Here is a 27801-nt window from a genome sequence, read left to right as displayed (position 1 = left end):
CCAGTTAGATGCAATCCAGGGTTGGGATATTGGACCAGGGGATGTGGGTGGCACTGTGGTCTAAACCACTGAGCCTCTTGGGCTTGCCGATCAGAAGGTCGGCAGTTTGAATCCCTGCGAGGGGGTGAGCTCCCGTTGCTTTGTCCCAGCTCCTGCCAACCTAGCAGTTTGAAAGCATGCCAGTGCAAATAGATAAATAGGTACCACTGTGGCAGGAAGGTAAACAGCGTTTCCGTGCACTCTGGTTTCTGTCACAGTGTTCTGTTATGCCAGAAGCGGTTTAGTCCTGCTGGCCACATGACCTGGAAAGCTGTCTGTGGACAAACACCTGCTCCCTCGGCCTGAAAGCGAGATGAGTGCCACAACCCCATAGTTGCCATTGACTGGACATCCAGGGGTCCTTTACCTTTTACCTATTGGACCAGGCATCCCAGTAATGGCAAGAAAGAGTAGGTGAGGCTCAGACAGGCTGTTTAGCAGCTCTTCTCAAACCCTAAGGTCTCCAAGGGGAGAGAAGGTGAAAGGCAAGGCAAGGCGATTGACCCATCTGTCCAAGCAGAGTCTCCTCTGTTCTGTAATCTAGACCAGGGGCTCCCAAGCTGAGGTGTGTTTTCATCCATGGTCCACGGCACGTCTGCGAAGAGCACTTACAATTTCAATTCTACAGGATTCAAACAGTAATACAATAAAATGCAATGCAGCCAAATACAATGATCAATAGAATACAATGAAAACCCATGCAGCATCTAGCACAGTGCATTACAATTGCTAAAACAGTTATTATCATCTGACAAACAAGACTGCTTGTCTTCTTAGGTGTCCCCTTCTGGTGTCTCCTGGATGTGGTGCCAATCAAGAATGAAAAGGGAGAAGTGGCTCTTTTTTTAGTCTCCCACAAAGACATCACAGAGACCAAGAGCAGAGCATCTGCGGACAACTGGAAGGAAGGAGGTGAGGAGACATGGAGCAGAGATTTATTGTCCCATGGGCAGGTCATTTTAGAGAGTGAAACTTGCCAATTTCTTCAGCCAGGGGTCTTAAAAATAAGTTGTTCGGTGAAGTCCCATATGCTCAGAGACTTTGAGCCTGTTCCTTGGGGGATATAGGAAGCCCAGAGCACTTGTTCTTTAGATGTCCCTTTTATGAAGAGGCACTGCTGGTGAGGTTCGCTGACCTCCTGGAAAAGCAAAAATTAGACCTTTTCCTGTTAGGCAAAGATCATAAGACAACCCGGGTGGCTACCAGATTCTGTGTACAGATCTGTAGGTGCAGACCATCCCCCGACTCAAACTAGTTTGTTAAGAAAATATCCAAACTCGGTTCCATGGGCGATTCTGGGTCATCTCTCTGTGGTAGCTTATCTTAAAGTTTTAAGTGTCTATACGCTTATCGCATTTATAAATTTTTAATTTATTGTTGTACATTGTTTTGAATGCTTGTTTTCCTTCTGGGATTGTACCCCTAAGTGTGTTTTATAAACTGGTCTCCGACCGTAATATAAAAATATATATAAAGTTGTTGGGTGTGAGGAATTCAAATCTGCGGTTATTTTTTTGTGTCTGGAGAACATTTAGCTTGGTAAGTCTTCGTTTGATGAAGAAGCACATAAACTGCTTTTAAAAAACAATTTGGTTACTGCTTTTTAAACAAATACAAGAAGCACTAAACAACTTATCCAGCAGTACATCTTAATGGTGTTTGCTTTATCCATTGTCTCTAGACATGCACTTACATGTTCAACATATTACTTAATGTAACCGCTCCACTGAGAATATTGAGTGGTTGGTGTATTGATTTTGGTCATTAGTATAGTTAAAGAAAGGGGTCCACGTTTCTTGGAAGGTATCTCTATTCATTGTGCCTTCAATTGTCCTCCTGTGTCTGGTGAAACACTCAGACATTGCTGTATCCCAGATATTATTTTCCTATAGGTTCAGGGGTATTTCAGTCTGGCTCTTCTACTGCTGAGCTATCGCTAATCGTGCTGCAGTCAATAAGAAATAAACTGCATTTGGGAGACCATAGAATTTTAATTTTGCCTTCTGAAAATGTTAGGTAATGCGAAATAACAATAACAACAATAAATAAATAAAATAATATTAATATGTAACACAACTGCAAGTACTTGGCAATTGTTTCAAATGATTTCTGTGCAGTTTGAGAAACATTTATTTACCAAGCAAAACTAAATTATATTAATTTGACCCAAATATCTTTCGAATTCCCAAGACATGTTACAACTTTTTAGCACCCTCATTTTTGGAATTCAAAAGCTGAAAAATTCAACACGCCTGAATTGGGCTACGGCGGGGTAGCGAACACGATGCCTTCAGGATGCTGCTGGACTACAAATCCCATCATCCCTGACCATTGGCCATGCTGGCTGAGACTGATGGGAGTTGTAGTCCATCGACATCAGGAGAGTACCACATCCCCATGCCATGGTTGGACCAGAGAGGCCTGAGAGCTCTTAGAGATTGTGCGATGGAGAAAGATCATATTTCAGTAGCTGGTAGAGATAGGAAATCCCAGGGAAATTGCTGATGTGGGGAGTGTATCCCACACCATCCCTTATATTTTCCTGTGCCTTTACATCTTTAGCAGGGCTTCATGTGAGATAATTATAGCCGATTTCCTTCCTTCTGACTACCAAAACATGCTGCCATTTTTAGCCCGCAATTCTAAAAGTGAGAGGCAAGCATTCCTTGAACAGATGCTAAAGAAGGTGTGAATAAGGACAGGTAAGGAGGAGGAGGAGGAGGAGACAGACAGAGAAAATAAATAAAAAATACTGCTCCAAATAACTTGCAACTTTACCAGTAGAACCCTCCAGATACACACACACACACACACTGTAACAGAGTTAGCAACTCCCCCTCCCACACAGTCCCAGGCCTGGCTCCTATGCCTTTAATAGCAGCGTGACAGGCAGAGATTCAGTAGGTGAAGTTTGTTCCACCCTGTGGAACGCCCTCCCATCAGATGTCAAAGAAATTAACAACTATCTGACGTTTAGAAGTCATCTGAAGGCAGCCCTGTTTAGGGAAGTTTTTCATGACTGGTGTTTTAACGTATTTTTAATCACGGGTGGCGCTGTGGGTTACACCACAGAGCCTAGGACTTGCCGATCAGAAGGTTGGCGGTTCAAATCCCCGCGACGGGGTGAGCTCCCGTTGTTCGGTCCCTGCTCCTGCCAAGCTAGCAGTTCGAAAGCACGTCAAAGTGCAAGTAGATAAATAGGTACCGCTCTGGCGGGAAGGTAAACGCGTTTCCATGCGCTGCTCTGGTTCGCCAGAAGCTGCTTAGTCATGCTGGCCACATGATCCGGAAGCTGTATGCCGGATCCCTCGGCCAGTAAAGCGAGATGAGCGCCGCAACCCCAGAGTCGGTCACAACTGGACCTAATGGTTACCTAATCTTTTGTTGAAAGCCGCCCAGAGTGGCTGGGGAAACCCAGCCAGATGGGCAGGGTAGAAATAATAAATTATTATTTTATTATAATAATTATTATTATTATACCTACATCTCTGTGCTGGGAAAAACAGCTCTGTTTGGGTGCCCTGCCCACAGTGAAGTGGCAACCCTATTTATTTGGCATATCACGGCACATGCAGCGGTGAAAAGGTGGACTTGTGTTAAGTAACTCTCCCCCTTGCTGGAAATTATCTGAAAATGTTAAGTTTCCCCTCTCCCCCATGTCAATGTAGTTTCTTAAGTACATTGTACTTTAATGCTCTGGTCCTGTCCACATAACTTGTGATGGTTCTGGCATCTGCTGCCCAAGCCCTTCTGCTGATGCAACTGTTCTGTTTGTTCTCTGCTGCCTCCACATTCAACTCCCCTGCCAAGGGAAGCCAAACGCTGCATTCTGAAAAAGTTGCCCATATTTTGGCATAATACATGTTGCTTTTGCTAGCTGCAAAGAGGGAAGCGAACAGTGTACCGAATTGGATCCCTGCCCTGCACCTGGGGAATCCTGCACAGCCTTCTCTGGCATGTGAAATTTCATGAAAACTGCCCATTCCAGCCTCCCTGATGACCATTGTTCCCTGTGTTTTTCATTTCGCAAGGAAACATGGTTGGACAGCAGCAACTTGCAGGTGGGGGCCGTGGAGTTAATAATAGTACAGTCGTACCTTGGTTTTCAAACAGAATGCGTTCCGGAAGTCTGTTCGACTTCCAAAACGTTCGGAAACCAAGGCGCGGCTTCCGATTGGCTGCAGGAGCGTCCTGCAGCCAATCGGAAGCCATGGAAGCTGTGTCGGATGTTCGGCTTCCAAGGCAAAATTTGCAAACAGGAATACCTACTTCTGGGTTTGTGACGTTTGAGTTCCAAGTTGTTTGTGAACTAAGCTGTTCAAAAACCAAGGTACGACTGTAATATTTATTTATTCATACATACATACCCCGCCCATCTGGTTGGGTTTCTCCAGCCACTCTGGGTGGCTCCCAACAGAATATTAAAAACACAATAAAATATCAAACATTAAAATCTTCCCTAAACAGGACTGCCTTCAGATGTCTTCTAAAAGTCAGATAGTTGTTTATTTCCTTGACATCTGAAGGGAGGGCATTCCACAGGGTGGGTGCCACTACCGAAAAGGCCCTCTGCCTGGTTCCCTGTAACCTCACTTCTTGCAGGGAGGGAACTGCCAGAAGGCCCTCAGAGCTGGACCTCAGTGTCCAGGCTGAAAGATGGGGGTGGAGATGCTCCTTCAGGTATACTGGGCCGAGGCCATTTAGGGCTTTAAAGATCAGCACCAACACTTTGAATTGTGCTCGGAAATGTACTGGGAGCCAATGTAGGTCTTTCAGGACTTCTTCTTCCCTAGCAACTCTAGGCGGATCCCAACAGAACACTAAAAACAGAATAAAACTTCAAACATTATGTTATATAGTCTCGGCAGCCACTCCCAGTCACCAGTCTAGCTGCTGCATTCTGGATTAGTTGTAGTTTCCGGGTCATCTTCAAAGGTAGCCCCACGTAGAGCGCGTTTCAGTAGTCCAAGCAGGAGATAACCAGAGCATGCACCACTCTGGCAAAACAATCTGGCCATTTTACAGAAGAGCCACACTGCAGAGACGTAGGTGGGCAGCGGGTCACAAGTGCATCTGCAAAATCCCATTTTTTGCAGGTACAATAACAGCAATTGCACATTTCTGTGTGCCCTACAGGTGCACAGAATCATGCAATTAACACAATCATGCAACTAATGCTGTATTTAGCTTGATCCTTGGGCACACTTACCAGCAATGTCTTTCCCAACCTTGAGATACTGAGCATTGAACCTGGGACTCTTTTTTTGCGTGCATACCATGTTCTCTGCCCCTGAGCTTGTACAGAAACATTTAATTTTTCACCTAGGTCTCCCATTAACTTTACAGGCATCTGTTTGCTTTACTCTCTGTGAATTGTGCCCCTGGGTTTTGTGCATGCAGGAAGAGGTGTTTTTTCTTCTTCTCCTACATTTGGAGATGCATGTCTAAAATAATGTGTTTATACTCCTTCAGAGCAGCAATGCCACACGGAGGATGGCATTACAGCCAATTAGTTCTGCTAGCTGGCAGAGTTACTCTGCTAGATGGAATTTCTGACAACTCCTTTGTGTGTGTGCAAGATTAGCATTGTTGCCTGTGCATTGTCGTGGCTAATGGGTAAAGAGGAGTGTATGCATGCCAGCGTGGAAGGAGGGTATAGACAGAAGACATACGGCAAGACATCCAGGCACACAGGAGAGATATTTCATCTGCCTTCAAAATCTGAGCAGGATTCTCACTGAATTCCATAGTGCTTAGAACTGAGCTATAGGATTGTCCTGTAAAGTATCTTATCATTATTAAGGACTTAGCATATCAGAGTGCTAAGGAATCAAAAGGGTTTTTGTCCCTTTTGTAGGAAATGCGTCCTTGTGTGTGTGTGTGTGTGTGTGTGTGTGTGTGCGCGCACACACACACACACATATATATATGCACACCCCTTGGTAATGTGATGTTAATGAGCAGATAAACATGAGTATGGTCATAGAATCATAGAATTGGAAGAGACCCCACGGGTCATCTAGTCCAACCCCCTGCAATGCAGGAATCCCAACTAAAGCATCCATGACAGATGGCCACCCAACACCTGCTTAAAAACCTCCCAGGAAGGGGAGTCCATCACCTCTGGTGGGAGTCTGCTCCACTGCCAAACAGCTCTAACTGCCAGAAAGTTTTTCCTGATGTTTATTTAGTCAGAATCTTCTTTCTCACACACAACTTGAAGGCATTGTTTTGAGTCCTGCCCTATTGAAATATACTCAGAGTCGCAAAGTGATTTCATGCTCTTTATTCAGCTCATAGTGGTGAGGAGGAATGAATGAATGTCCCCTCAAAGTATCTGCTTTATATACATTATTTACACAATGGGCTGCACATGATTAGCTAATTCCGGAATTCTACTGTAAGCCAATCAGGTTGTGGATTCACTTCTATCTGGGGCATGATTGGGTGGTTCCTGCCAACCAATCATAGTGCTGCATTGTTCTAGGACCAATCAGACTGCTGCATTCTGAATCCTATTGTTCTAGGACCAATCAGACTGCTGCCTTTTGGATCCCATTCAACTCAGTACATAACACCTATAGAGCTAGAGAAAACAAGCTTGCTCCAATATGTGTGTGTGTGTGTGTGTGTGTGTGTGTGTGTGTGCTCATGAGCATGCTGAAAGCCTTGTCATCGAAACTTAAGGATCTACATATGCATGAGATTCAGGAGAAATGGAGATCCACTCTAGGCAACAATAGAGAGGAATGTGTGGAATCACCCAGAAATGCAGGTGTGTCTTTCAAAGTGTTGGTGCTGACCTTTAAAGCCCTAAACAGTCTCAGCTCAGTATACCTGAAGGAGCGTCTCCACCCCCATTGTTCAGCCCAGACACTGAGGTCCAGCTCCAAGGGCCTTCGGGCGGTTCCCTCACTGCGAGAAGTGAAGTTGCAGGGATCCAGGCAGAGGGCCTTCTCAGTAGTGGCACCCACCCTGTGGAACGCCCTCCCGTCAAGGAAATAAACAACTACAATGGTACCTTGGGTTACATATGCTTCAAGTTACAGACTCCGCTAACCCAGAAATATTACCTCGGGTTAAGAACTTTGTTTCAGGATGAGAACAGAAATCGCACGGTGGCTGCGCGGCAGCAGCAGGAGGCCCCATTAGCTAAAGTGGTGCTTCAGGTTAAGAACAGTTTCAGGTTAAGAACGGACTTCTGGAACGAATTAAGTACTTAACCTGAGGTACCACTATATCTGACTTTTAGAAGACATCTGAAGGCAGCCCTTTTTAGGGACATTTTAAATGTATGATGTTCTATTGTGTTTTTAATATCCTGTTGGGAGCTGCCCAGAGTCGCTGGGGAGGCCCGGCCAGATGGGCAGAGTATAAGTAATAAATTATTATTATTATTATTATTATTATTATTATTATTATTATTATTTGTTGTTGTTGTTGTTGTTGTTGTTGTTGTTGTTGTTGTTTTCCGCTGGGCACATGCACATCTCAGACTTGCCCCTTCCATAAGCACGTAAAGAAGCATCTCTTATCTTAACCCACCAAATGTCTGCCCTTGTCAGGTGGACGGCGACGTTACAGCCGAGCTGGGGCCAAAGGCTTCAATGCCAACCGTCGCCGGAGCCGGGCTGTGCTCTACCATCTCTCTGGGCATCTCCAGAAGCAGGGCAAAGGGAAGCGAAAGCTCCACAAGGTATGTTTGCATGGGCAAGGGAACCTTTTTAGATTGCCTGGGCTGCCTGCGGTGCTTTGCTGTCCACTTACTGTGTGGCCTGGACTGTGTGGGTTTTGATGCGGGGGCAGCCGATATGGGAGACAGCCCTGTGATTTGGAGTGGTGACCGCTCTTGTCCTTCTCTCTCCCCCCCCCCACCAGGGTGTCTTTGGGGAGAAGCCTGCCCTCCCCGAATACAAGGTGGCTGCAGCGCGCAAGTCCCCCTTCATCCTGCTGCATTATGGGACCTTCAAGGCCGGATGGGATGGCCTGATTCTGCTGGCCACCCTGTACGTGGCTGTGACCGTGCCCTACAGTGTTTGCTTCAGTGGCACCAAAGATGAGGGGCTTCCGGAGGCTGCTCGGGCACCCCCCAGCATCTGTGATCTTTCGGTTGAGATCCTTTTTATCCTAGGTAAGGAGATCAGAATTGGACAAAAGACTGGGAAGGGGCCATTACTCACTGTTAGAACAAGCAGAAGGTCGTAGAATCAGAGAATCGTAGAACTGTAGCCTTATTAGACTTTACCGACTGGTGGGGTCTGCGTTGCTCCCGGGAGGGAGGAAGGAAGTCAAATGACACCGAGGTTGATTCAGAGAAAGAGTTTATTCTGCTCTCCGGATAGCAGAAGGCACTTGCGTGGTCAGTCCACAGCAAGTCCAAAGAAAGAGAAATTTCATGCAGTATATATATCCTCCAGGCACCCTCTCCCCCCTTCCCCAGGAATCCAGCCACGTCAGCTTATACATGCAAGTTGACATCACAGATGTTCCTGCTCCTTACTCTTAACCATAAAAGGGTTTTCCTCTTCCTGTACTTTTGACCATAAAAGGGTCTTCCTGTTCCGGCACTCTTATCTTGGGGTAAGAGGTCACCAACTCCTGGCGCCATTCCCGGACTAAGTCTGTGCGTCAGAGTGTGGTCTTAATGTAAGATAAGATAGACAGAGTGCCACCCCTCCTCCACTGGAACAGTCAAGGTCACACATTGCCGTCACGGACTAATAAAGGAGAGCGCTTTGTTTATACAGCTGGGTTCCTGTTATGCATTTGCTAAACAGCTCAAGTTAATGCATTTTAGAAATGTTCCCTTGGACAAGGAAAAATGCGGATTTGGGGGCCCGTTCCAGACTGACTACACAGTCAGGTTTTTAGATTTGGGAAACCCGTTCCTTCAGAACTGCAGAGTTGGAAGGGACCCAAGAGTTATCTAGTTCCAACCCCCTGCAATGCAGGAATCTCAGCTAAAACATCCATGACAGATGGCCATCCAGCCTCTGCTTAAAAGCCTCCAGTCAAGGGTCCCAGCTTCAGTTCCCAGCCTGTCTGTCAAGGACGCTTCATGGCCAAAGGAATGCATACAGCAGTTAGTTCACTCTCCGATGCCTTTTCTTTTTGAACTATTTTGTATTTTATTTTACAAGTATAAAATTATAACAATACAACCATACACATCCGCATTTAAAGAAATCTCTGGACTTCCCACCTTCCCCTCTGTTTGTCCTATTGTTAACCTTTTCAACTGCATATTTTTCAATAGTCCATGTTTTATATGGCTCAAATATCTCCATAACTCTTGCTACATTACAAGTGTTATTGCAGTCCTGCTAAAGTTTTCATCTGCTTACAGTGGTCGCCAAGATAAATTATAAATTTCCCCCATTCTTTGTTAAAGTTTTGGTATTCTTGGTTCCCGAGCTTTCCGGTCAGTTTTGCCATTTCAGCATAATCCAACAGTTTAGTTTGCCATTCTTCTCTGGTAGGGGCTTCATCTTCTTTCCATCTCTGGGCTAGTAGCATCCATGCGGCTGTCGTCGCGTACATACTCTTCGTTGTCAAAGAATGAACACTTACCACTGTTTCTGTGGCTCCGAATACCCACGCATGCCAGTCTAGAGTCTAGGCAGCTATTCCCATGTCCATGCTTCATGTAACACTTGCAGCAACTGAGAACCACTCCAGCAGTTTATGAACCTTCCCCCAACGGGCTGCGCACATGCCACCGGAGGCTATGCCCGCATGGAAGCTGCCTCTGCTCTTCTCTCTTCCGTTCCCTTCTGGTTCTGGGAGACAGGGGCGCAGGAGAGGGTGGGGAAGCTCCTGGTTCCTACCCTTTCCTAGGAGGTGGAGCCAGAGGTCTCCGCAGTCAGTGTTAGGTAAGCACACCGTAGTTGACTGAGTAGCAGTATTTGCAAGATCTCCAGCCTCTTTTAATCCACAAGAAAATGTTTACAGTGGTACCTCAGGTTACAGATGCTTCAGGTTACATACGCTTCAGGTTACAGACTCCACTAACCCAGAAATAATACCTCGGGTTAAGAACTTTACCTCAGGATGAGAACAGAAATCGTGCGGTGGCGGCGTGGCGGCAGCAGGAGGCCCCATTAGCTAAAGTGGTACCTCAGGTTAAGAACAGTTTCAGGTTAAGAACGGACCTCCAGAACGAATTAAGTTCTTAACCCAAGGTACCACTGTATTCACAATATGACCTGTTCCTGTATCCAGCTTGTGTGATTTGTTTTAACTTTTATACGGATACGGAGTTCCCTTTGTTTGTTAAACCCTTGCTTTGCAAGGGACTGAATCCGCTCACCTTTGCTGATGTCAGGATCCCTCTGCCAAGTTCAAGAAGCAAAATGGCTTTGTTCACATGTGTGTGTGCATGTAACAGATACCAGACTTTCGACAACAAAGAAGCAATGCGATATGCGGTGCCATGCTTGCCAGCTGCCAACCGTGGCTGATTTCTCCATTTGTTTATTTTGTAAAAGTTATATACCGCTTGATTGGGGCGGGGGGAGAAAACACCCTCAAAGTAGTTTACAAAAAACTAAAACTATATAATTATTACTTTTCATTTCATTTCACTTTAAATTTGTATAACTCCTTTCTATAGTACTATACACAAGGCAGTTTATAGCAACAAAATATACAGCGAAGAACACCAGCATTATGCTTTTCATTTTCAAGTTTGGAATAGAGTAGTTGCTTTGGAAGACAGTAATCAGGCATCTGCAACAGTCTATTAGAATATAATAGTATGCAATAAAATTAACTCTCAGAATATCAGCAAATAATAAACAGAAATTCACTCTTAACAATTACAATAAATAATTACTAAACTATGATCAATAAAAATAACAGCAAGTCAAATTGCCTGAAATACCACAATACATACAAAACCATGTAAAAGGATCAAATAGAGAAACAAAGACACAAAACTTATAAAACTATATTTTTTTAAATCCTAGCAAGTAAAACAAACTACAGTGGTACCTCGGGTTACAGACGCTTCAGGTTACAGACTCTGCTAACCCAGAAATAGTACCTCGGGTTAAGAACTTTGCTTCAGGATGAGAACAGTAATTGTGCGGCAGCAGCAGGAGGCCCCATTAGCTAAAGTGGTACCTCAGGTTAAGAACAGTTTCAGGTTAAGAACGGACCTCCAGAACGAATTAAGTTCTTAACCCGAGGTACCACTGTATTTAATACGTTATAAACTGAAACCCACAATAAACTGAAAAGCACACCAACATTCTAGATATCTGGGAAGGCTTTCCTAAACAAAAATGCCTTTAGCAGGTGCAAGTAAATAATACAGTGAAGGCCCCTGCTTGATCTCAATGTGCAGGCAGTTCCAAAGTTTAAGCGCTGACACACTACCTCCGAGTGCTTACATGCAAAGGTGTAAATGTTTCCCTCCCTCCTCTATCCCTCCTCTGGCGGTTCCCTCATTGCGAGAAGTGAGGTTACAGGGAACCAGACAGAGGGCCTTCTCGGTAGTGGCGCCCGCCCTGTGGAACACCCTCCCTTCAGATGTGAAGGAAATAAGCAGCTATCTTCTCTTTAAAAGTCATCTGAAGGCAGCCCTGTTCAGGGAAGTTTTTAATATTTAACGCTGTTCTGTTTTTAACACTTGATTGGGAGCCGCCCAGAGTGGCTGGGGAAACTCAGCCAGATGGGCGGGGTATAAATAATAAATTGTTGTTGTTGTTGTTTGTTGTTGTTATATCACAACATCAGGCAGAGATTCTGCCTAGCAAACTGCCTCCTCAACCAGCAGGCGCCTTTATAGCTCACATTACCTCACATTACATCAATTCAGTAATTTCCAACAGACATTGTCTTCACATTCATTTGAGTCATCAAATGATAGGTCAATTGGTAGAGCACACACACACACACACGAACAAACACACAATACAACACTTTAGTGTGCAGTCATTAATTGCTCCCATTTATCAGGTGAAGCAGTTAAGGCAGAGCCATCTCCTTTGCTATTCATGGTGCCTTTCAGCCCACAGCCTCTGCTCCTATGCCTTCCTCAGCATTTGAGCTGAAAGTGTGGGAATGTTCAGGGTGGCAGGAGAGGATATATTGTTTATTAATATCCTTTTTACATTCCCCTTTTTACATGCACAGCAGATAGCTGGTTGCAGGCTCGTGTGAGCTTCTCACTAATATACAGCTCAGTCTGTCTCAGACTGAATCGTACATTCCTGGTAAGCTCCCTTGAATCCCTCTTAAAAGAATAAAGACACCAGAGTCTTATTGATAAGTAACAAAAGGAAGGTTTACTCATGATCAGGCAGAGCACAGTGTGATCCCTGAAGGCAGACTTAGTTACAAATATGTACATGTGGATCTACCCCATAGGGAGGAATGATCCCAGTGCTTTGGCTAGCTGGAAGCTAGCAGAGCAGCCCTAGCTAGAAGCTGGTCAAATGAAGAATAAGAGTGAGGTGTGCTGTGTGACTCGTCCTTTTGTTACTTGGACAGGTTAGGTCACGCCCACCTTCTATCACATGCAAAAGGAAGGATCTCCAGCCAGGAGGAACAGGAACAGGAACAGGAAGTTTTGATTGGCTGGACCAAACATTCCCTTGCATGTCTTCTCTAGCATTACAAGGAATGTTGTACTTGACTGCTCCCAGTGGATTACATCTCACAGAAAGGAGGCAGCCAATCCCGATTAAAGCTGTGTTTCTTTATTTATTTCCATTTAGCTTCACCGCAAACCATAGTCTAGCTCAGCGGTGATGGGGAAACATGCCCTGCTTGACTCCAACACCCATCAGCCCCAGCCAACATGGCCAACAGTCAGGAATTATGGGAAATGTAGTGCAACAGCAACCACAGGTGCAATTGCTGCGGACTTGCTCCTTAACATTTCTGCCCTTTCTTTCCAGATATCGTGCTGAATTTCCGCACCACCTTTGTGAGCAAGTCAGGGCAGGTGGTGTTTGACCCTCATGCCATTTTCCTGCACTACCTGACCCGCTGGTTTGTACTGGACCTCATAGCAGCACTGCCGTTCGACCTCCTCTATGCTTTCAAGGTCAATGTGGTGAGTTTTTGGTGAGGCGCTGTGTTACAGGATGCAAAAAAAGGGCTGAAGCCTGCAGCTGCCCGTAGATCTCCCGCTGGTGCCTGGTGCCATTTTGCTGGGCAAAGCTGGTATTATAACCTAGTTGGGTTTGGGGTTTTCTCCTACATCACTCCCTGAGACTTGTCTCTCTCCCTCAACATTTAATTTACATATAAGCAAAAACAAAACCTAAACGCTGGAATATGTTTCTGCAGCAAAGTCATGCCTTCCGTCCCTATGGACTACAAGAACCGTGATTCATCTGGCATGAGAGAAATCTACTCTGTATATGCTCAGAGGTGCTCTTCACCCCAGGCATGAATTAAAATAGCCCACGCTAATGCATCATACAGTTGATTCAAGTTATCAACATTGTCTGAAACACACTTCAGGGTCCTGTGAGGGCTAATAATCACTAGCATCTGGGCTTAAACAGTTTGGAAAAGCTGGCATGTCCTTCCAAGCTCAGCAATGGCCTGATAGGATTGGGAGAGTCACCTCTGTGGCGATGTACGGCCTCCTCAGTGGGAGATACAACGATAAAAAGAAACCAGCTTGCTGAAAATTCTTAGGTGATTGCCCAGACATGATGTTAAAAACATGAATACACTGAATGCACCTGTTTTTTGTTTTTCGAACCATAACAGCTTCAGCGCTGTGTGTGTGGGAGGACAAGCAGGACTGCAAATATTGTATGTGGGGAGGCAAGCTTCCTTTTTCCCCACCCCCTCCATGGTGCGGTTCTGCTTAAAATCCCTCCCCACTTCAGAACTGCTGTTAGCTCTAAGGCAGAAGCTTCCCTTTGCTCCTATGGAACTCTTCACTCTTAAGGCTTCTCCTTTGTGGCCCGTACGGGCAGGGGTACCTTTACCTTTACCTTTTTGCTAGGGGGCTGTCCTGCTACCTGGGCTCCAACCCAGTTTTGAGCTCTACCCACCCAGCCACATGCCCCCCCTCCCATTTTTCAGATGACCTCCAGGCCTATATCCAGAAATGTGATAATGAGACAGCCACTTGGGCTGTTGGCTGGTGTCTTGACGGAAACGGTAAAAACCTAAATCTAAGTGTGATGCACTTTAAAGCTGTTTAGCTAATTAAGCTAATTCATTAGCAGACCTAGCATATATTTTATTGTTATCCTTTTCCTTACTCCCCCCCCCCCAAAAAAGTCATGCTTTAAATTTTGGGAGGAAAGATAGTAAACATTTTTTCAATGCAAATAGGGACATCCCATTCCACAACGATAATTTTACTGTTTATACCCCACATGTCTGACTGGGTTGCCCCAGCTACTCTGGGCAGCTTCCAACATATATAAAAACATAATAAAACATGAAACATTCTCTGTACAGGATTGCCTTCAGACGGCTCATGGGTCGGATAACTCCATACCCTCCAACATTTTTCCAATGAAAATAGGGACGTCCTAAGGAAAAGTGGGACATTCCGGGATCAAATCAGAAACAGAGATGGCTTCTCTAAATTAGGGACATCCCTGGAAAACAGGGACACTTGGAAGGTCCGAACTTACATTTAATTCAGAGGGAGATGCATTCTGAAGGGGCAAGCTCACCCCCACCCCACCCCCACATCTGCTTGAAGCCCCATTCTTGAGGATCCCTTCTTCCATCACCAGGAGCGCCAACCTGCCCCCACAGCCGTGGGTGCCTGGGGTCATGCTTGCCATGCAGCGTGCTTTGCCCTGGCACCAAAATTTGTGGGTGCTTGTTCCTTTGCTGTAAAATTTTGTGGGTGCTCGGGCACACAGGGCCCCAGGTAGTTGGCACCTATGCCCATCACCCTCCCACAACGTCCCCTCCGTCAGCCCTCCAGGACCTCCTCTTCTTCCGTGGTTCGATTCCCACCCCGGCCCTCCACATTGCAGCTCCCCTCCGCGCCCGGGGGGGCAATGCAAGTTGACTCAACTTCTCTCTCTTTCCTTTTCCCTCTCCTTCCCACCCCACTCAGTACTTCGGGGCTCATCTGCTCAAGACGGTGAGGCTCCTGCGCCTGCTGCGGCTGCTGCCCAACCTGGACCGGTACTCGCAATACAGCGCCGTGGTGTTGACCCTCCTCATGACCGTCTTTGCGCTCCTGGCGCACTGGGTCGCCTGCGTCTGGTACTTCATCGGGCAGCGCGAAGTCGAGAGCAGCCCCTCTCAGCTGCCGGGGATCGGTGAGTGGTTGTTTTCCTTTTGGAGCGGGGGGGGGAGTCTTTGCTCTTCCCGCCAAATAAGCAAGCATTGTGCGACTCAATGGGGGCGTGCACACGTGTGTGTGCATGTGCGTGCGTGCACACGCGTGCATGCAAACCGATGCTGCAGGTGCCACATAAATAATAGTCCTGGCGCGCACGCTCGCTTTCGCTTTGGGGGCGATGAGTTCTCCTATAATTACTGTTGTCTACCCGACTCCTGGGACTGCGTGACGGCAGGCTTAGCAAGCAACCGCTGCCTTTACCTTGCCAAATCTTCTGGGACTCGGATCCTGACAATCAGCGGGCGGAGCCTCGGTGCTCAAAAGGTGGCGCTTATTGCCACTTGGCGCATAGTCGGGAGATCTCTCCCAAGCCCCTCGCTTACTTGATCTCGTGGGATTTACTGACACAAACGCACACCTTTTTTCCTCTCCCCCCCCGTCACTTTTTTAAAAGCAAGCAATATCCCCCCCCCCCATAACTGCAGCTGGCGCAACTGGTGTTGGCGGGGTTGTTTGGGGGCATGTTTTGGGCTCTTCTTGTTTTTAGCAAGAGAGGGAAAGGGGATGTTCGTGCATTTCTGTGGAGCTTGCCTGAAGATCCCAACTTCTCCTGGCACTTTGGAAAAAACCAGAGCGAGTGAAAGGAAACAGACCCCGCCTCTCCGCTACCAATTTTCGTTTGCAGAGATAACGGTGGGCAGAGATGAGCAGGGATCTCGTGCCCCCACCTCGTGTTTTTAAATGAACGAGATGCTAGCCAGGAAGTAAGCCCAACTGAATTCAGCGGGGGCTTGTTGTTGTTGTTTAGTCGTTTAGTCGTGTCCAACTCTTCGTGACCCCATGGACCAGAGCACGCCAGGCACTCCTGTCTTCCGCTGCCTCCCACAGTTTGGTCAAACTTATGCTGGTAGCTTTGTGAACACTATCCAACCATCTCGTCCTCTGTCGTCCCCTTCTCCTTGTGCCCTCCATCTTTCCCAACATCAGGGTCTTTTCCAGGGAGTCTTCTCTTCTCATGAGGGGGCCAAAGTATTCGTGCCTCAGCTTCAGGATCTGTCCTTCCAGTGAGCACTCAGGGCTCATTTCCCTAAGAATGGATGGGTTTGATCTTCTTGCAGTCCATGGGACTCTCAGGAGTCTCCTCCAGCACTACACACACACACACACACACACACACACACACACACACACACACACACTTAAATGATGCTACACCCTTTTCCAGATCCTTGGTTTCTTTGAAGGTTTTTGCTGGCTAGTTTTCAGGAGGAGAGGATCTTTCTAATAACCTGCTTTCCCCCTTCCTCTTCCTCCCAGGGTGGCTGCAGGAGTTGGCCCGTCGCCTTGAGACGCCCTACTACTTGGCTCAGAGGAACAGCAGCGCTGAGGACGACTCCGCCAACGGGACCAGCCCGGCTCTGAACGGCAGCACGTGGGAGCTTTTAGGGGGCCCCTCGCTGAGAAGCGCTTATATCACCTCCCTGTACTTCGCCCTCAGCAGCTTAACCAGTGTGGGCTTTGGCAACGTGTCGGCAAACACCGACTCGGAGAAGATTTTCTCCATCTGCACCATGCTGGTGGGGGGTGAGTAAGGCCCTAAGCCTGGGGCGGCAGTGGGCTGGGAGTGAGGAGCATCGGCAGGTTTTGTTTTGTTGTTTTATTAAGAAAAGAAAACAACAACAACACGTCATTCTGCTCTTCCTCCTCGTTTCCCTTTTCGTAGCTCCTGGGCAATCTGTTTATCATGACAACCACGGGGCAAGCGCCTTCTATAAATACGGCTTTTAATTTGGTGCTGTCCCAAAAACCCAGCGGCAAGGCGGTTTTGAGAACCTTCCCTTACGGCAGGAAGGTAGTTTCACGGCCCCAGTTCTTAAAAATGGTTGGTTCAGTACAGGCCAGAGCCAGTGTGGTGTAGTGGTTAAGAGCAGTAGATTTGTAATCTGGTGAACCGGGTTCGATTCCCCGCTCCTCCACATGCAGCTGCTGGGTGACCTTGGGCCAGTCACACTTCTCTGAAGTCTCTCAGCCCCACTCACCTCACAGAGTGTTTGTTGTGGGGGAGGAAGGGAAAGGAGAATGTTAGCCGCTTTGAGACTCCTTCGGGTAGTGATAAAGTGGGATATCAAATCCAAACTCTCTCTAGCTGTTGTCGGACTTCAACTCCCAGCAAGCCCCAGCCAGCATGATCAATGGTCAGGCATGATGGGAGTTGCATGCCAACATCAGATCCCACCAACCCACTGTCCTTAGATGGAAGAAGGTAGGAAATAAACGAGAAGGGGGAAACATGAGGATCTGCGGTTAGTATCCACTGTGGCCAAGCATCAGCAAAGAGGATGCAGGTGGGCCCAAGCGTTGGGAGTTTGTGGCATTCTTGGACAGGGACGGGAATGTCCACGAGCTTAGCCAAGGCCTGCTGCACTCATGCCTGCTGTCCTAGAAGACGAAAGCAGAAAGTCTTGGGATGCTGGCTTCTGGACCCAGCACCTGTTTCTGTGCTTCTGTGGAGGGGTCTCAAAATTAGGGAATACCTTCAGCTTCCGCTAAAGTTAATGAACTGGAGGTGAAAAGCCAGTTCCCCCTCACCCCCAGGAGGATTAAAAAGAGAGAGAAATATGTGGCACAGGGTCTCATCTGTTTCTACAGCTCTTGATTTGAGATTGATAACCTTGAATGGACAACTCTGCCTATTGAGGCCTGCAAATGTAGCAGAATGAGCTTGGAGTGAGATGGGTTAACTTCTGAGGTGGCGGACTGGCCTGTACTACTTCATGCTGCAGGTGGGGGGGGGGTGAAATTGTGTTTTTAATGCTCCCTTATGTGAAAAGCGGGGACGCGGGTGGCGCTGTGGGTTAAACCACAGAGCCTAGGGCTTGCCGATCAGAAGGTTGGCGGTTTGAATCCCCACGGTTTGAATCCCCACGGGTGAGCTCCCGTTGCTCGGTCCCTGCTCCTGCCAACCTAGCAGTCTGAAAGCACCTCAAAGTGCGAGTAGATAAATAGGTACCGCTCTGGCGGGAAGGTAAACAGCGTTTCCGTGCGCTGCTCTGGTTCGCCAGAAGTGGCTTAGTCATGCTGGCCACATGACCCGGAAGCTGTTCGCCGGCTCCCTTGGCCAATAAAGTGAGATGAGCGCCGCAACCCCAGAGTCGGCCATGACTGGACCTAATGGTCAGGGGTCCCTTTACCTTTCTTTATGTGAAAAGCACCAAAGCAAGTAGAAAACTAGTACAGTGGTGCTCCTTTTTTAAAAAATTACTTGCAGGAAATTTAATTACCTGCTTGGGAGGGGCATTTCAAAAAAGTGACCCACCACCTGCAGCCTGAAGAGGTACATTCTACTACCTCAGAATTCTGCAACCTGCGTAGTAGTAGTAGTAATAAATTTATACCCCTACCATCTGGATGGGTTTCCCCAGCCACTCTGGGTGGCTCCCAGCAGAATATTAAAAACACGAGAAAACATCAAACATTAAAATCTTCCCAATACAGAGCTGCCTTTAGATGTCTTCTAAAAGTCAGATAGTTGTTTATTTCCTTGACATCTGGAGGGAGGGTGTTCCACAGGGCAGGCACCACTACCAAGAAGGCCCTCTGCCTGGTTCCCCGTAACCTCACTTCTTGCAGTGAGGTAACTGCCAGAAGGCCCTCGGAACTGGACCTCAGTTTCTGGTCTGAACGATGGGAGTGGAGACGCTCCTTCAAGTACACTGGATCGAGGCCATTTAGGGCTTTAAAGGTCAGCACCAACACTTTGAATTGTGCTCGGAAACATACTGGGAGCCAATGTACGTAGCTTGCAGGTCAATGGATTTTTGTTCAGGGAAAGGCAGGGCGGGGAAGACCAGTGTCTTAGCCGCCATGTCTTGCTTGTGCTTTTAGGTCACATATATTGCTTGGACTTTGCACAGGTAGGCAGAACAGGGTAAACATTTATCCCACGTTAAGGAGTGGCAGAGGGGACATTCTGCTCCATGTTTGCTGGACTAGCTTTGACGCCGCTCTCCTCCCTCTCCTCCCCCCCCAGCCTTGATGCACGCAGTAGTCTTCGGGAACGTGACCGCCATCATCCAGCGCATGTATGCGCGCCGCTTCCTCTACCACAGCCGCACGCGCGACCTGCGCGATTACATCCGCATCCACCGCATCCCTCCGCCGCTGAAGCAGCGCATGCTGGAATACTTCCAGGCCACCTGGAGTGCCAGCAACGGCATCGATACTCGTGAGGTGAGGCGAGAGGCCTGGGCTGGGTGTGGGTCTGAACCACGAGGAAGCTTTCCCACCCAGGGGGCAGGGGCCAGGGGGCAGGGGATTGGGAAGAGACAGAGAGAGCAGCTAGTGAGAAACTAGAAAATGGCACCTCAGCAGTGTGCAAGTGCCTCAGGAATGCTGGTGAAGCCTTCTGTTCTGCTGAACACTTGTGAATGTCAAATTCAAGGCTAGACTCCTGGGCACTATGCAGTTCAGGCGAGTGGCATAGTCCCATTCACTCTCTGCTTCACAGAGTTGTGATGAGGATAAAATTGGGCAAGGGGCATGATGTGCCTTGGAATAAGTGTTGGATGCATGTGAGGATGAAGACTGCAACAGAAGGAGGCACCTGGGGTTTTTTCTGGGGGTTGAGATATGACAGGAAGAGTGGAATACAGTGACGTAGCACTGAATGCATAGAAAAAGTGGTTTGGCTATTAAGGGGGCAATGAAATAAAGAGTAGCTGAGCATAAACTAATGGAAATGTTTGCTTGCCCTCAGTCCTCACTGAAATCTGCCCTCGTCGTCCTACACAGTCTTTAACCTTAAACCAGGCATCCCCAAACTCAGCCCTCCAGATGATTTGGGACTACAATTCCCATCATCCCTGACCACTGGTCCTGTTAGCTAGGGATGATGGGAGCTGTAGTCCCAAAACATCTGGAGGGCCGAGTTTGGGGGTGCCAAACCTTGCATTCGATTCAGAATCTTCCCCTCCCACCATCTTTCATTGCGGAACAGCTGCATCAATGGTTCCCTAACTTTTTTTGGGGGGCCTTGGTTTCTTGAGTTCCTCCCCAGCACTCCCTACCCTGTAAACAAAAAAAACCAACAACCATTAATCAGAAGAGTGGTTTGCTCGACCCACTGAGGCTAGCATAATAAAATTCGACACAGAAACAATTGCACATTTATTCAAAATCCAGTTAAAATTATTTCATTTATTCACTTGATCCAGTGATGCCAGCTTTTCAAAGTGTTATACAGTGGTACCTCGGGTTACAGAGGCTTCAGGTTACAGACTCCACTAACCCAGAAATAGTGCTTCAGGTTAAGAACTTTGCTTCAGGATGAGAACAGAAATTGTGCTCCGGCAGCGTGGCGGCAGCAGGAGGCCCCATTAGCTAAAGTGGTGCTTCAGGTTAAGAACAGTTTCAGGTTAAGAACGGACCTCCGGAATGAATTAAGTACGTAACCAGAGGTACCACTGTAGTCACTTACACCACCAGCGTCTCCTTGCTACCCCCTTGCTTCTTAGTGCCCCCCTAGGGAATCCCACTGCCCACTTTGGGAAAATCACTGAGCTAGGAGGTAGTCCATTGTATCAAACTGGCCTATCAGAGCCTGGTAGGGAGGAGGAAAGGGAAGCACACCTTTGAGACCTTTTCCCAAGGATGTAAGATGAGATCTAGTGCAGCATCCTGTCCTCCCAGTGGTCACCCAGATGCCAGTGGGAAATCAGCGAGGAGGATTTGAGCACAAGAGCTCTCTTTCCCCTTCCCGTGGCTTCCAGCAACTGGTATTCTGGAGCATCGCTTGGGTGTGGGAAGAGCTGTGTGCACATGGTGCTAAAACAGAAGGCGGGAGGCATCAAAATGAGCAGCTGAATTCTGCGGCTTGTGTAAGACATTCGTATCAAGCCAAGCCTGTGTGCTGGGTTTTTGTGTGGTTTTATTCTGCTGGTCACGGAGAGGGGAAGAGCAGCAGCACTGTCCTGGCCAGTGGAAACTGCTTCCGCTAAGGTACATAAGGTTTCACAAAACCTTCCCATATCTTTTCAAGCATATGGGCTTGAAACCTGTTTCAAAACAAAACAAGCCATTGTTCGTCAGGTGCTGTTTGGTGCCCACTGCAAAATTCCACACTATCTCTGAGCTCAGATAGAAACGTAGCAGATGCAGGTGGAATTAAAGAGTATGTTTGTTTTGTCACATTGACATCCCATCCTTACTCCCAAGGGATTCAAAGCAATGTAGAAGGTGTTATCCTCACGAGTCATGGCAACGTGTACAGTCGTACCTTGGTTGTCGAGCGCCTTACGAATCAAACGTTTTGGTTCCCGAACACCACAAACCTGGAAGTGAGTGATTCGGTTTGCAAATGTTCTTTGGAACCCAAACGCCTGACGCGGCTTCTGATTGGCTGCAGGAAGCTCCCGCAGCCAATCAGAAGCCACACCTTGGCTTTCTAATGTTTTCAGAAGTTGAACGGACTTCTGGAATGCATTCCGTTCAAGAACCAAGGTGTGACTGTATCAGCAATGGGTTGTGTGACTGGCTGTGGGCCCCACAATGAGGAACGACGGAGGCTTTCGATCCAGACCACCCCAGTCCAAATCTTGCATTCTAATCGTGACATACATTGACTCTCTGCATTCAGGAAGAAATATCTGCTGCTCCTTGTAAATCTTGGGCTGAATCACTCTTTCCAAAAGCCTCCTTCCAAAAGCTGGGGTTGAAGGGTAGAGCCATAGAGGCCATCCATTTGGGGGACTTGGTGTGTGTGTGTGTGTGAGAGAGAGAGAGAGAGAGAGAGAAGGAGAGAGAGAGAGAGAGTGTGTGTGTGTGTGTGTGTGTGAGAGAGAGAGAGAGAGAGAGAAAGAAAGAAAGAAAGAAAGAAAGAAAGAAAGAAAGAAAGAAAGAAAGAAAGGAGGGAGGGAGGGAGGGAGGGAGGGAAGGAAGGAGGGAGGGAAGGAAGGAAGGAAGGAAGGAAGGAAGGAAGGAAGGAAGGAAGGAAGGAAGGGAAAGAGGAAGGAATGTGTGCGTGAAAGAGAGAGAAGGAGGGAGGGAGGGAGGGAAGGAAGGAAGAAGGAGGGAAGGAAGTCACTATGGTAAGAGACCACAAACCGTAGAATCTACTCTGTATTTTTCCTCCATTGTGATGTGGTGTGTACACTTGAATTTTATGCACTCGGTTGCCATTAGTGGCGATGGAGGGTGTTTGGGCCCAGACTCTCTTCTCTCACTTTCATCACTTTTGTGATGTGCTTTTGGGGAAAAGCAATGGGGAGTGCACCACCAGTCCACGTGTTGATGATGGTACCAGTTGTGCTGCTGCCACCGTGACCATTGTCTCCCTTTCCTCCCTCCAGTTGCTGCAGAGCCTCCCAGATGAGCTTCGCGCAGACATCGCTCTCCACTTGCACAAGGAGCTGCTGCAGCTGCCCCTCTTTGAGGGGGCCAGCCGGGGCTGCCGGCGCTCCCTTTCGCTCAGCGTCCGCACGTCGTTCTGCACGCCAGGGGAGTACCTGATCCGGCAGGGGGATGCCCTTCAGGCCCTCTACCTTGTCTGCTCGGGCTCCATGGAGGTGCTCAAAGACGGCACTGTGCTCGCCATCCTAGGTACCGCGACTTCTTTTGTTCCTCACCCTTCTCTTCCCTCCTAGAAGGGGTGGGATATTTGATGGCATTTGGGAGGGAGGAACAGGCAGGTAGACTCCTCTACTTAAGAGCTGCTGCATGTGGAAAACCAAAGGTTCAGACTAGGGTCTTCTCCTTGACATGAGAGCAGGCCTTCTCTGCAGTGGCTCCCCATCTGTGGAATGCTCTCCCCAGGAAAGTTTGCCTGGCACCTTCATTGTACACCTTTAGGCACCAGGCAAAATCATTCTTTTTTAACTAGGCCTTTAGTTGATCTGATTTACCCTTTTAAAATGTGAGTTTTTTGTGTGTGTTGGGGGGTGGGTGTTGGGTTGCTGTTTTTATTTTTATTAGGTATTTTGTGGTTTTATATCTTGATTTTATTCTGTGAACTGTCCTGAGACCCCCAGGTATAGAGCGGTATATAAATTCAATAAATAATAATAAAGTTTTTAGATGTAGGGGGAATTTAAGCATATCACTCCGCAACAGCATCTTGAAGTTTTATACACCGCCAAGACAAGTGGAACATTTCCACCCCAAAGATGAAGATCAGATTCCCATTCTGTTCTGTGTCCTCAACTCTTAAGCCCTGCCAATGCCACTTTCCAGTTTGGGGGTTCCTTTAGCTCCTTTTGAAAACCAGCACCCTGCTTCTCTTGCTAAGGCAATTCAGGTAGGTGCTGCAGGTTGGCAGACCCAGGTGTGCACCACCACCCTCGCAACAGGGTTCCACAGAACTAGCTCAACGGACCTTTTGATGCCAAGGGAGAAGGTGCCTCATCCAAAACTGCGGCTAGTACTATTTTGCGAGTTGGATCTCACCAATTGCCTTTTGTTCTTTCAGGTAAGGGGGACCTAATCGGTTGCCACATCTCATCCAGGGAGGAGGCGGTCCAGGCCAACGCGGACGTGCGGGGCCTCACCTACTGTGACCTGCAGTGCCTGAGCTTGCCTGGCCTTCTCGACAGCCTCGAGCTCTACCCAGAATTTGCCAGCAAATTTCGCCACGAGCTCCCGTGCGAGCTCAGCTACAACCTGGGCGGAGGCAGCAGCTTCCAGGTGAGTGGAAAGAACAGCTGCAACAGGGAGGAAAGCACTGTAAGGAGTAAGCAACAAATGCCTTTGAAAGGGTCGTGGGTGCACTAAGGCCCTTCAATGCAACCTGTTTATTGAGCATTCGACCTGTTTATTGAGCATTCGTCCTGATTTGCTTGCACAAAGGGTTGGATTGTGTCTGGGTCTTTACTGAACATTTGTTCTGATCTGTGATATGACAAGCATTTATTCTGATTTGCTTGTGGGATGTTTACATGCCTGCCTTTTAGCCATTCATTCATTTCATGTTGTTCAATTCATTTTCCTGTTGCTTTTAAAACTGCATAATGTCCAATTCTTTTTTTAAAAAAAGTTGATTGGTGACAGAATCCCCAAAACCACTTTTAACTGTGCGAACTTAGTTTTCCAATATGCACTTGAACTCTTCCTACAAAACAGTGGCTTTGTGGAGACACCCGTTTGTGACACTGTCATTAGTCAGAGCTTTTTGTTCTTCAGGGCATTGCCTATTGCCCTTTCAACTTAACCTAGAAAGCATTTATCCAGATGCAGCCTCAGATACGGCTGGCCAACTCTTCAGCACCCACTCCAGAAACAATCCAGAGCTAATAAATTACTTTCCTAGGAGTCTGGTGGGTGTCTAGGTTACCCTAGATTGTGTCTGGACCAGCCTCCTTGTCAGCGTTGGAGCATCTGGGGAAGGTGGTAACAATTAGAGAGGCGAGTTCACCTAGTTCCTGCTTGCTTGGACACACCAAGCACAGCTGGTGCGTTTACCACTTTTATACCATTAGCTGAGCTCTCAGCCATTTCTTCTCTGACCCCGGCACCCCCAATTTCTGGGGAGAAATGGGGATGCAGGGTTGCATCCATGGCAAGAGAGCAACGGTAGCAATGATACGATTGCTGCATTGCCACGGCCTAGATAGCATAAGGAATTTTCCCACCGCCCCACAAAAGTGTGTCTGCAGGCCACATACCAGCAGTGGTCAGAGCCAAAGTATGCCTGCATACATGCACATACACATCTTACTTGCTTGGATTCCAGTCTGTGCACTGAGCAAGGGTGTTCCCTTTCTCCACAGCCAGCTTGCTTTGCTTCCATGCTGTTTAGTAGAAAAGGGGAGCTTTCTCGCCCAGCAGCAGTGGGCTCCCTCTTTCCTCCTCTGCTGAGCTGTACTCTCCACTCCCTGCTGTCTCCCACACAACATATATGCACGTAACACAGAGAGAGAACTCATCTGATTGAAGGTGGCAGCTCAGCAGTGGGGAAACTGTAGCCCCTGATCAACTGTGGGCCTAGATGTATCTCGGCAGTACTGAGCCCAATCTGGATTGATTCTGGACCTAACACAATGGATGGCCCAGAGCCCAGTCTGGAACTGACCTGAAAGAAGTGGATGTAGTAAATGAACCAGGGATTCTTTCTGGATATAGTTGGCAACTGTAGCCTCACTATGAGGACTCCAAACTGGTCTTTGTCTAGTCAAAAGATTAAGATGGAAGGCTCTGTTCAAAGTGAAGAGGTTTTTAATATCCACATGTATGTCAGGTCAGTGGAAAACCCGCATAAACACTGCAATGAATGTCACTCCTGGATGAAAGAATTCTGCTGCGTGCAAATTCAGAGAAAGTCACAATTGGTTTGGGCTTCTCTGCACATGCATCTCTCTTGTAGAATCATCTCATTGCCTTATGCTCTATAGGTCAGTGTGTAATCATTTCCCCCTTTTGCTGGGGACAATTCAGAGAAGGCAGCAGGTTGTAAATGCGGCACCAGAAAAAGGTTGCATCTGCTTTTCCTTCCTTTGCAGGCTGAGACCCCATCGCTGAGCAACAGGGCACCCACCGCATTGCTTTCCACCTTGGCGAAGGACTCTGATACTTCGTTCCCTTCACGCCGCAGAACTCCGTGCTTGCCCACAGAGGCTGTGGACGAGCCCTCCAGCCCCCTGCTACCCTCTTCCGCTGGAGGCCACAGCAATCCCCCACCACGGTCAGGCTTTCCACGCCACCCACCTCCTGAAACTTCCTCACGTCCCACGGCGTTGCGGCTACATACAGCTCCCTGCAGTGGCCCCCCAGACCTCAGCCCCAGGTAAGGAGCACGCAGAGACAGACAAGAGGATGAGCAGAGCAGTTGAATGGAGAAATGCAGGCAGTGGCGTGGGATAGCCTAGCTTGTTGTCTAGGCTCTGACAATCTCTGGGTAAGATTACTGCAGTGTGTTATATGTGGGACTGCCTTTGAAACTGCAGCAGGTGCAGAATTTAGCAGCCAGATTGCTGATCAGGGCAAGATGGTCTGCAGGTGTAACAGCAATGTTGGCATGACTGCAACGCCTACCAATTAGTCTACAGGCTTATTTCAAAGTGCTGCTTTTGACCTATAAACCCACAGGCAGCTCAGAACCTGCAAGAACCATCTCTCCCAACATGAATCCGGACACTGCATTCATAATCTGACACCCTTCTCAGTGGGCTGTCTCCAAGGGAGTTGCAGAGGGCGAGGACACAAGAACAGGCTTTTTTCAGTCGTGGCTTCCAACTTACGGAGTGTCCTCTCCTCGGACGCATGCATGGCACCCTTATTGTATGCTTTCAAACTACAGGCAAAAATACTTCTATTTACCCAGGCCCTTTAATATGGAGGGTAACCAGTTAAAGGACGAGAATAAAAAGAAATCACAGGCAGGAAGCGGGGTGGTAGGAGTTTTTTTAGACACAAAAACAGACACACAATTTAGGTTTTGTTTTATTGCTGTTCTTATATTTGGTTTTAATGTTCCTTGTTATTTTTATCCCTGTTATTTCTATTTTTATCCTGTAAGTTGCTTTGAGACGCTTCAGTGTAAAATGTGACTGATACAGTATAACAGATGAATAACGTGCTTCTATAGACGCCGCTGGAGAGTTCCCAGCATTTGAGTTCTCACAGAGAGGGGGCATGGAAGGTTTTTTCTCCTGCAGGAAACATCTGCTGCCCATGTGCTCTTAGTCCCCATCTGAGCCACCTGCGGCACTTGTCCCCTAAGAACCTGCCCTGCCCCTCTCAATGTGTTCTGTTCCATTACTGGAATGTAAGCTTACTGGAGTCTTCTGGTTACTCCGTAGGGACAGGCTTGGGGATCTGGGGTATAGAATTCCATCCTCCTAGGGCTGTATTTGAGCTGCTCTTTCCTCCCTTCCTATCTCCCTCTGAAGGGTTGTAGACGGCATAGAAGACGGATCCGGTTCCGACAAACCCATGTTTAGTTTCCGCCTCGGTCATTCGGGCCCGGACTACAGCAGCCCTTCACCTGGCACAGGTAAACCATTCTGCATGACCTTACAGGGAAGAAGGCATGATAATCAGGAAAACGTGGTAGCAGCACACAAGTCAGTGAGCTCCTGTGGGCTTCATTTCCCATGCCTTTGCTAAACCAGTCCGCTTCTCTTCTTACAGACAGCGGTCTGCTCACAATCCCCCCAGAGCTACCTGGTGCAGACACCATTGAGAAACTACGACAAGCGGTAAGGGTTTTTTTGTGTTTGTTTTAAAGTGGTTCATATATAGGCCTGGGCGATGCACTGATACATTGCCCAAGGACTGGTATGAGAGCCAGATCGTGATGGTGGCTTCACCCGCCAGGAGGGCTTTCAACATTGCAGTTTATCACCAGCCAAATGGCGATAAACCGTGATGTTGAAAAAAGCTGCACTGGCGAGGCGCCAGGTGAAACTGCCACAGCTCTCACAGCGGGAGCTGAGGTGCTTTAGCCGAGGCACCCCCAACCTACAGCCCTCCAGGTGTTTTGGCCAACAACT

At 47.8% G+C, this 27801-nt stretch overlaps 1 protein-coding gene across 1 annotated transcript in view; it reads left to right on the top strand.

Annotated features, from left to right (window-relative positions):
* KCNH3 (potassium voltage-gated channel subfamily H member 3) overlaps window positions 1-27801 on the top strand; it is a 67968-nt gene that overhangs the window by 36809 nt on the left and 3358 nt on the right. Inside the window, exons 3-14 of the mRNA XM_053375224.1 lie at window positions 817-951; window positions 7605-7735; window positions 7918-8170; window positions 12945-13102; window positions 15092-15299; window positions 16640-16906; window positions 19353-19552; window positions 22669-22918; window positions 23784-23998; window positions 25810-26093; window positions 27199-27302; window positions 27440-27507. Of these exons, the coding sequence (XP_053231199.1) occupies window positions 817-951; window positions 7605-7735; window positions 7918-8170; window positions 12945-13102; window positions 15092-15299; window positions 16640-16906; window positions 19353-19552; window positions 22669-22918; window positions 23784-23998; window positions 25810-26093; window positions 27199-27302; window positions 27440-27507 (2273 nt within the window). The remainder of the gene's footprint in view (window positions 1-816; window positions 952-7604; window positions 7736-7917; window positions 8171-12944; window positions 13103-15091; window positions 15300-16639; window positions 16907-19352; window positions 19553-22668; window positions 22919-23783; window positions 23999-25809; window positions 26094-27198; window positions 27303-27439; window positions 27508-27801) is intronic.

The sequence above is a fragment of the Podarcis raffonei genome, chromosome 2, assembly GCF_027172205.1.
Source record: "Podarcis raffonei isolate rPodRaf1 chromosome 2, rPodRaf1.pri, whole genome shotgun sequence".
Taxonomy (NCBI): domain Eukaryota; kingdom Metazoa; phylum Chordata; class Lepidosauria; order Squamata; family Lacertidae; genus Podarcis; species Podarcis raffonei.
The sequence above is the reverse complement of the archived record's forward strand: the minus strand, read 5'-3'. Positions and strand labels throughout refer to the sequence as shown.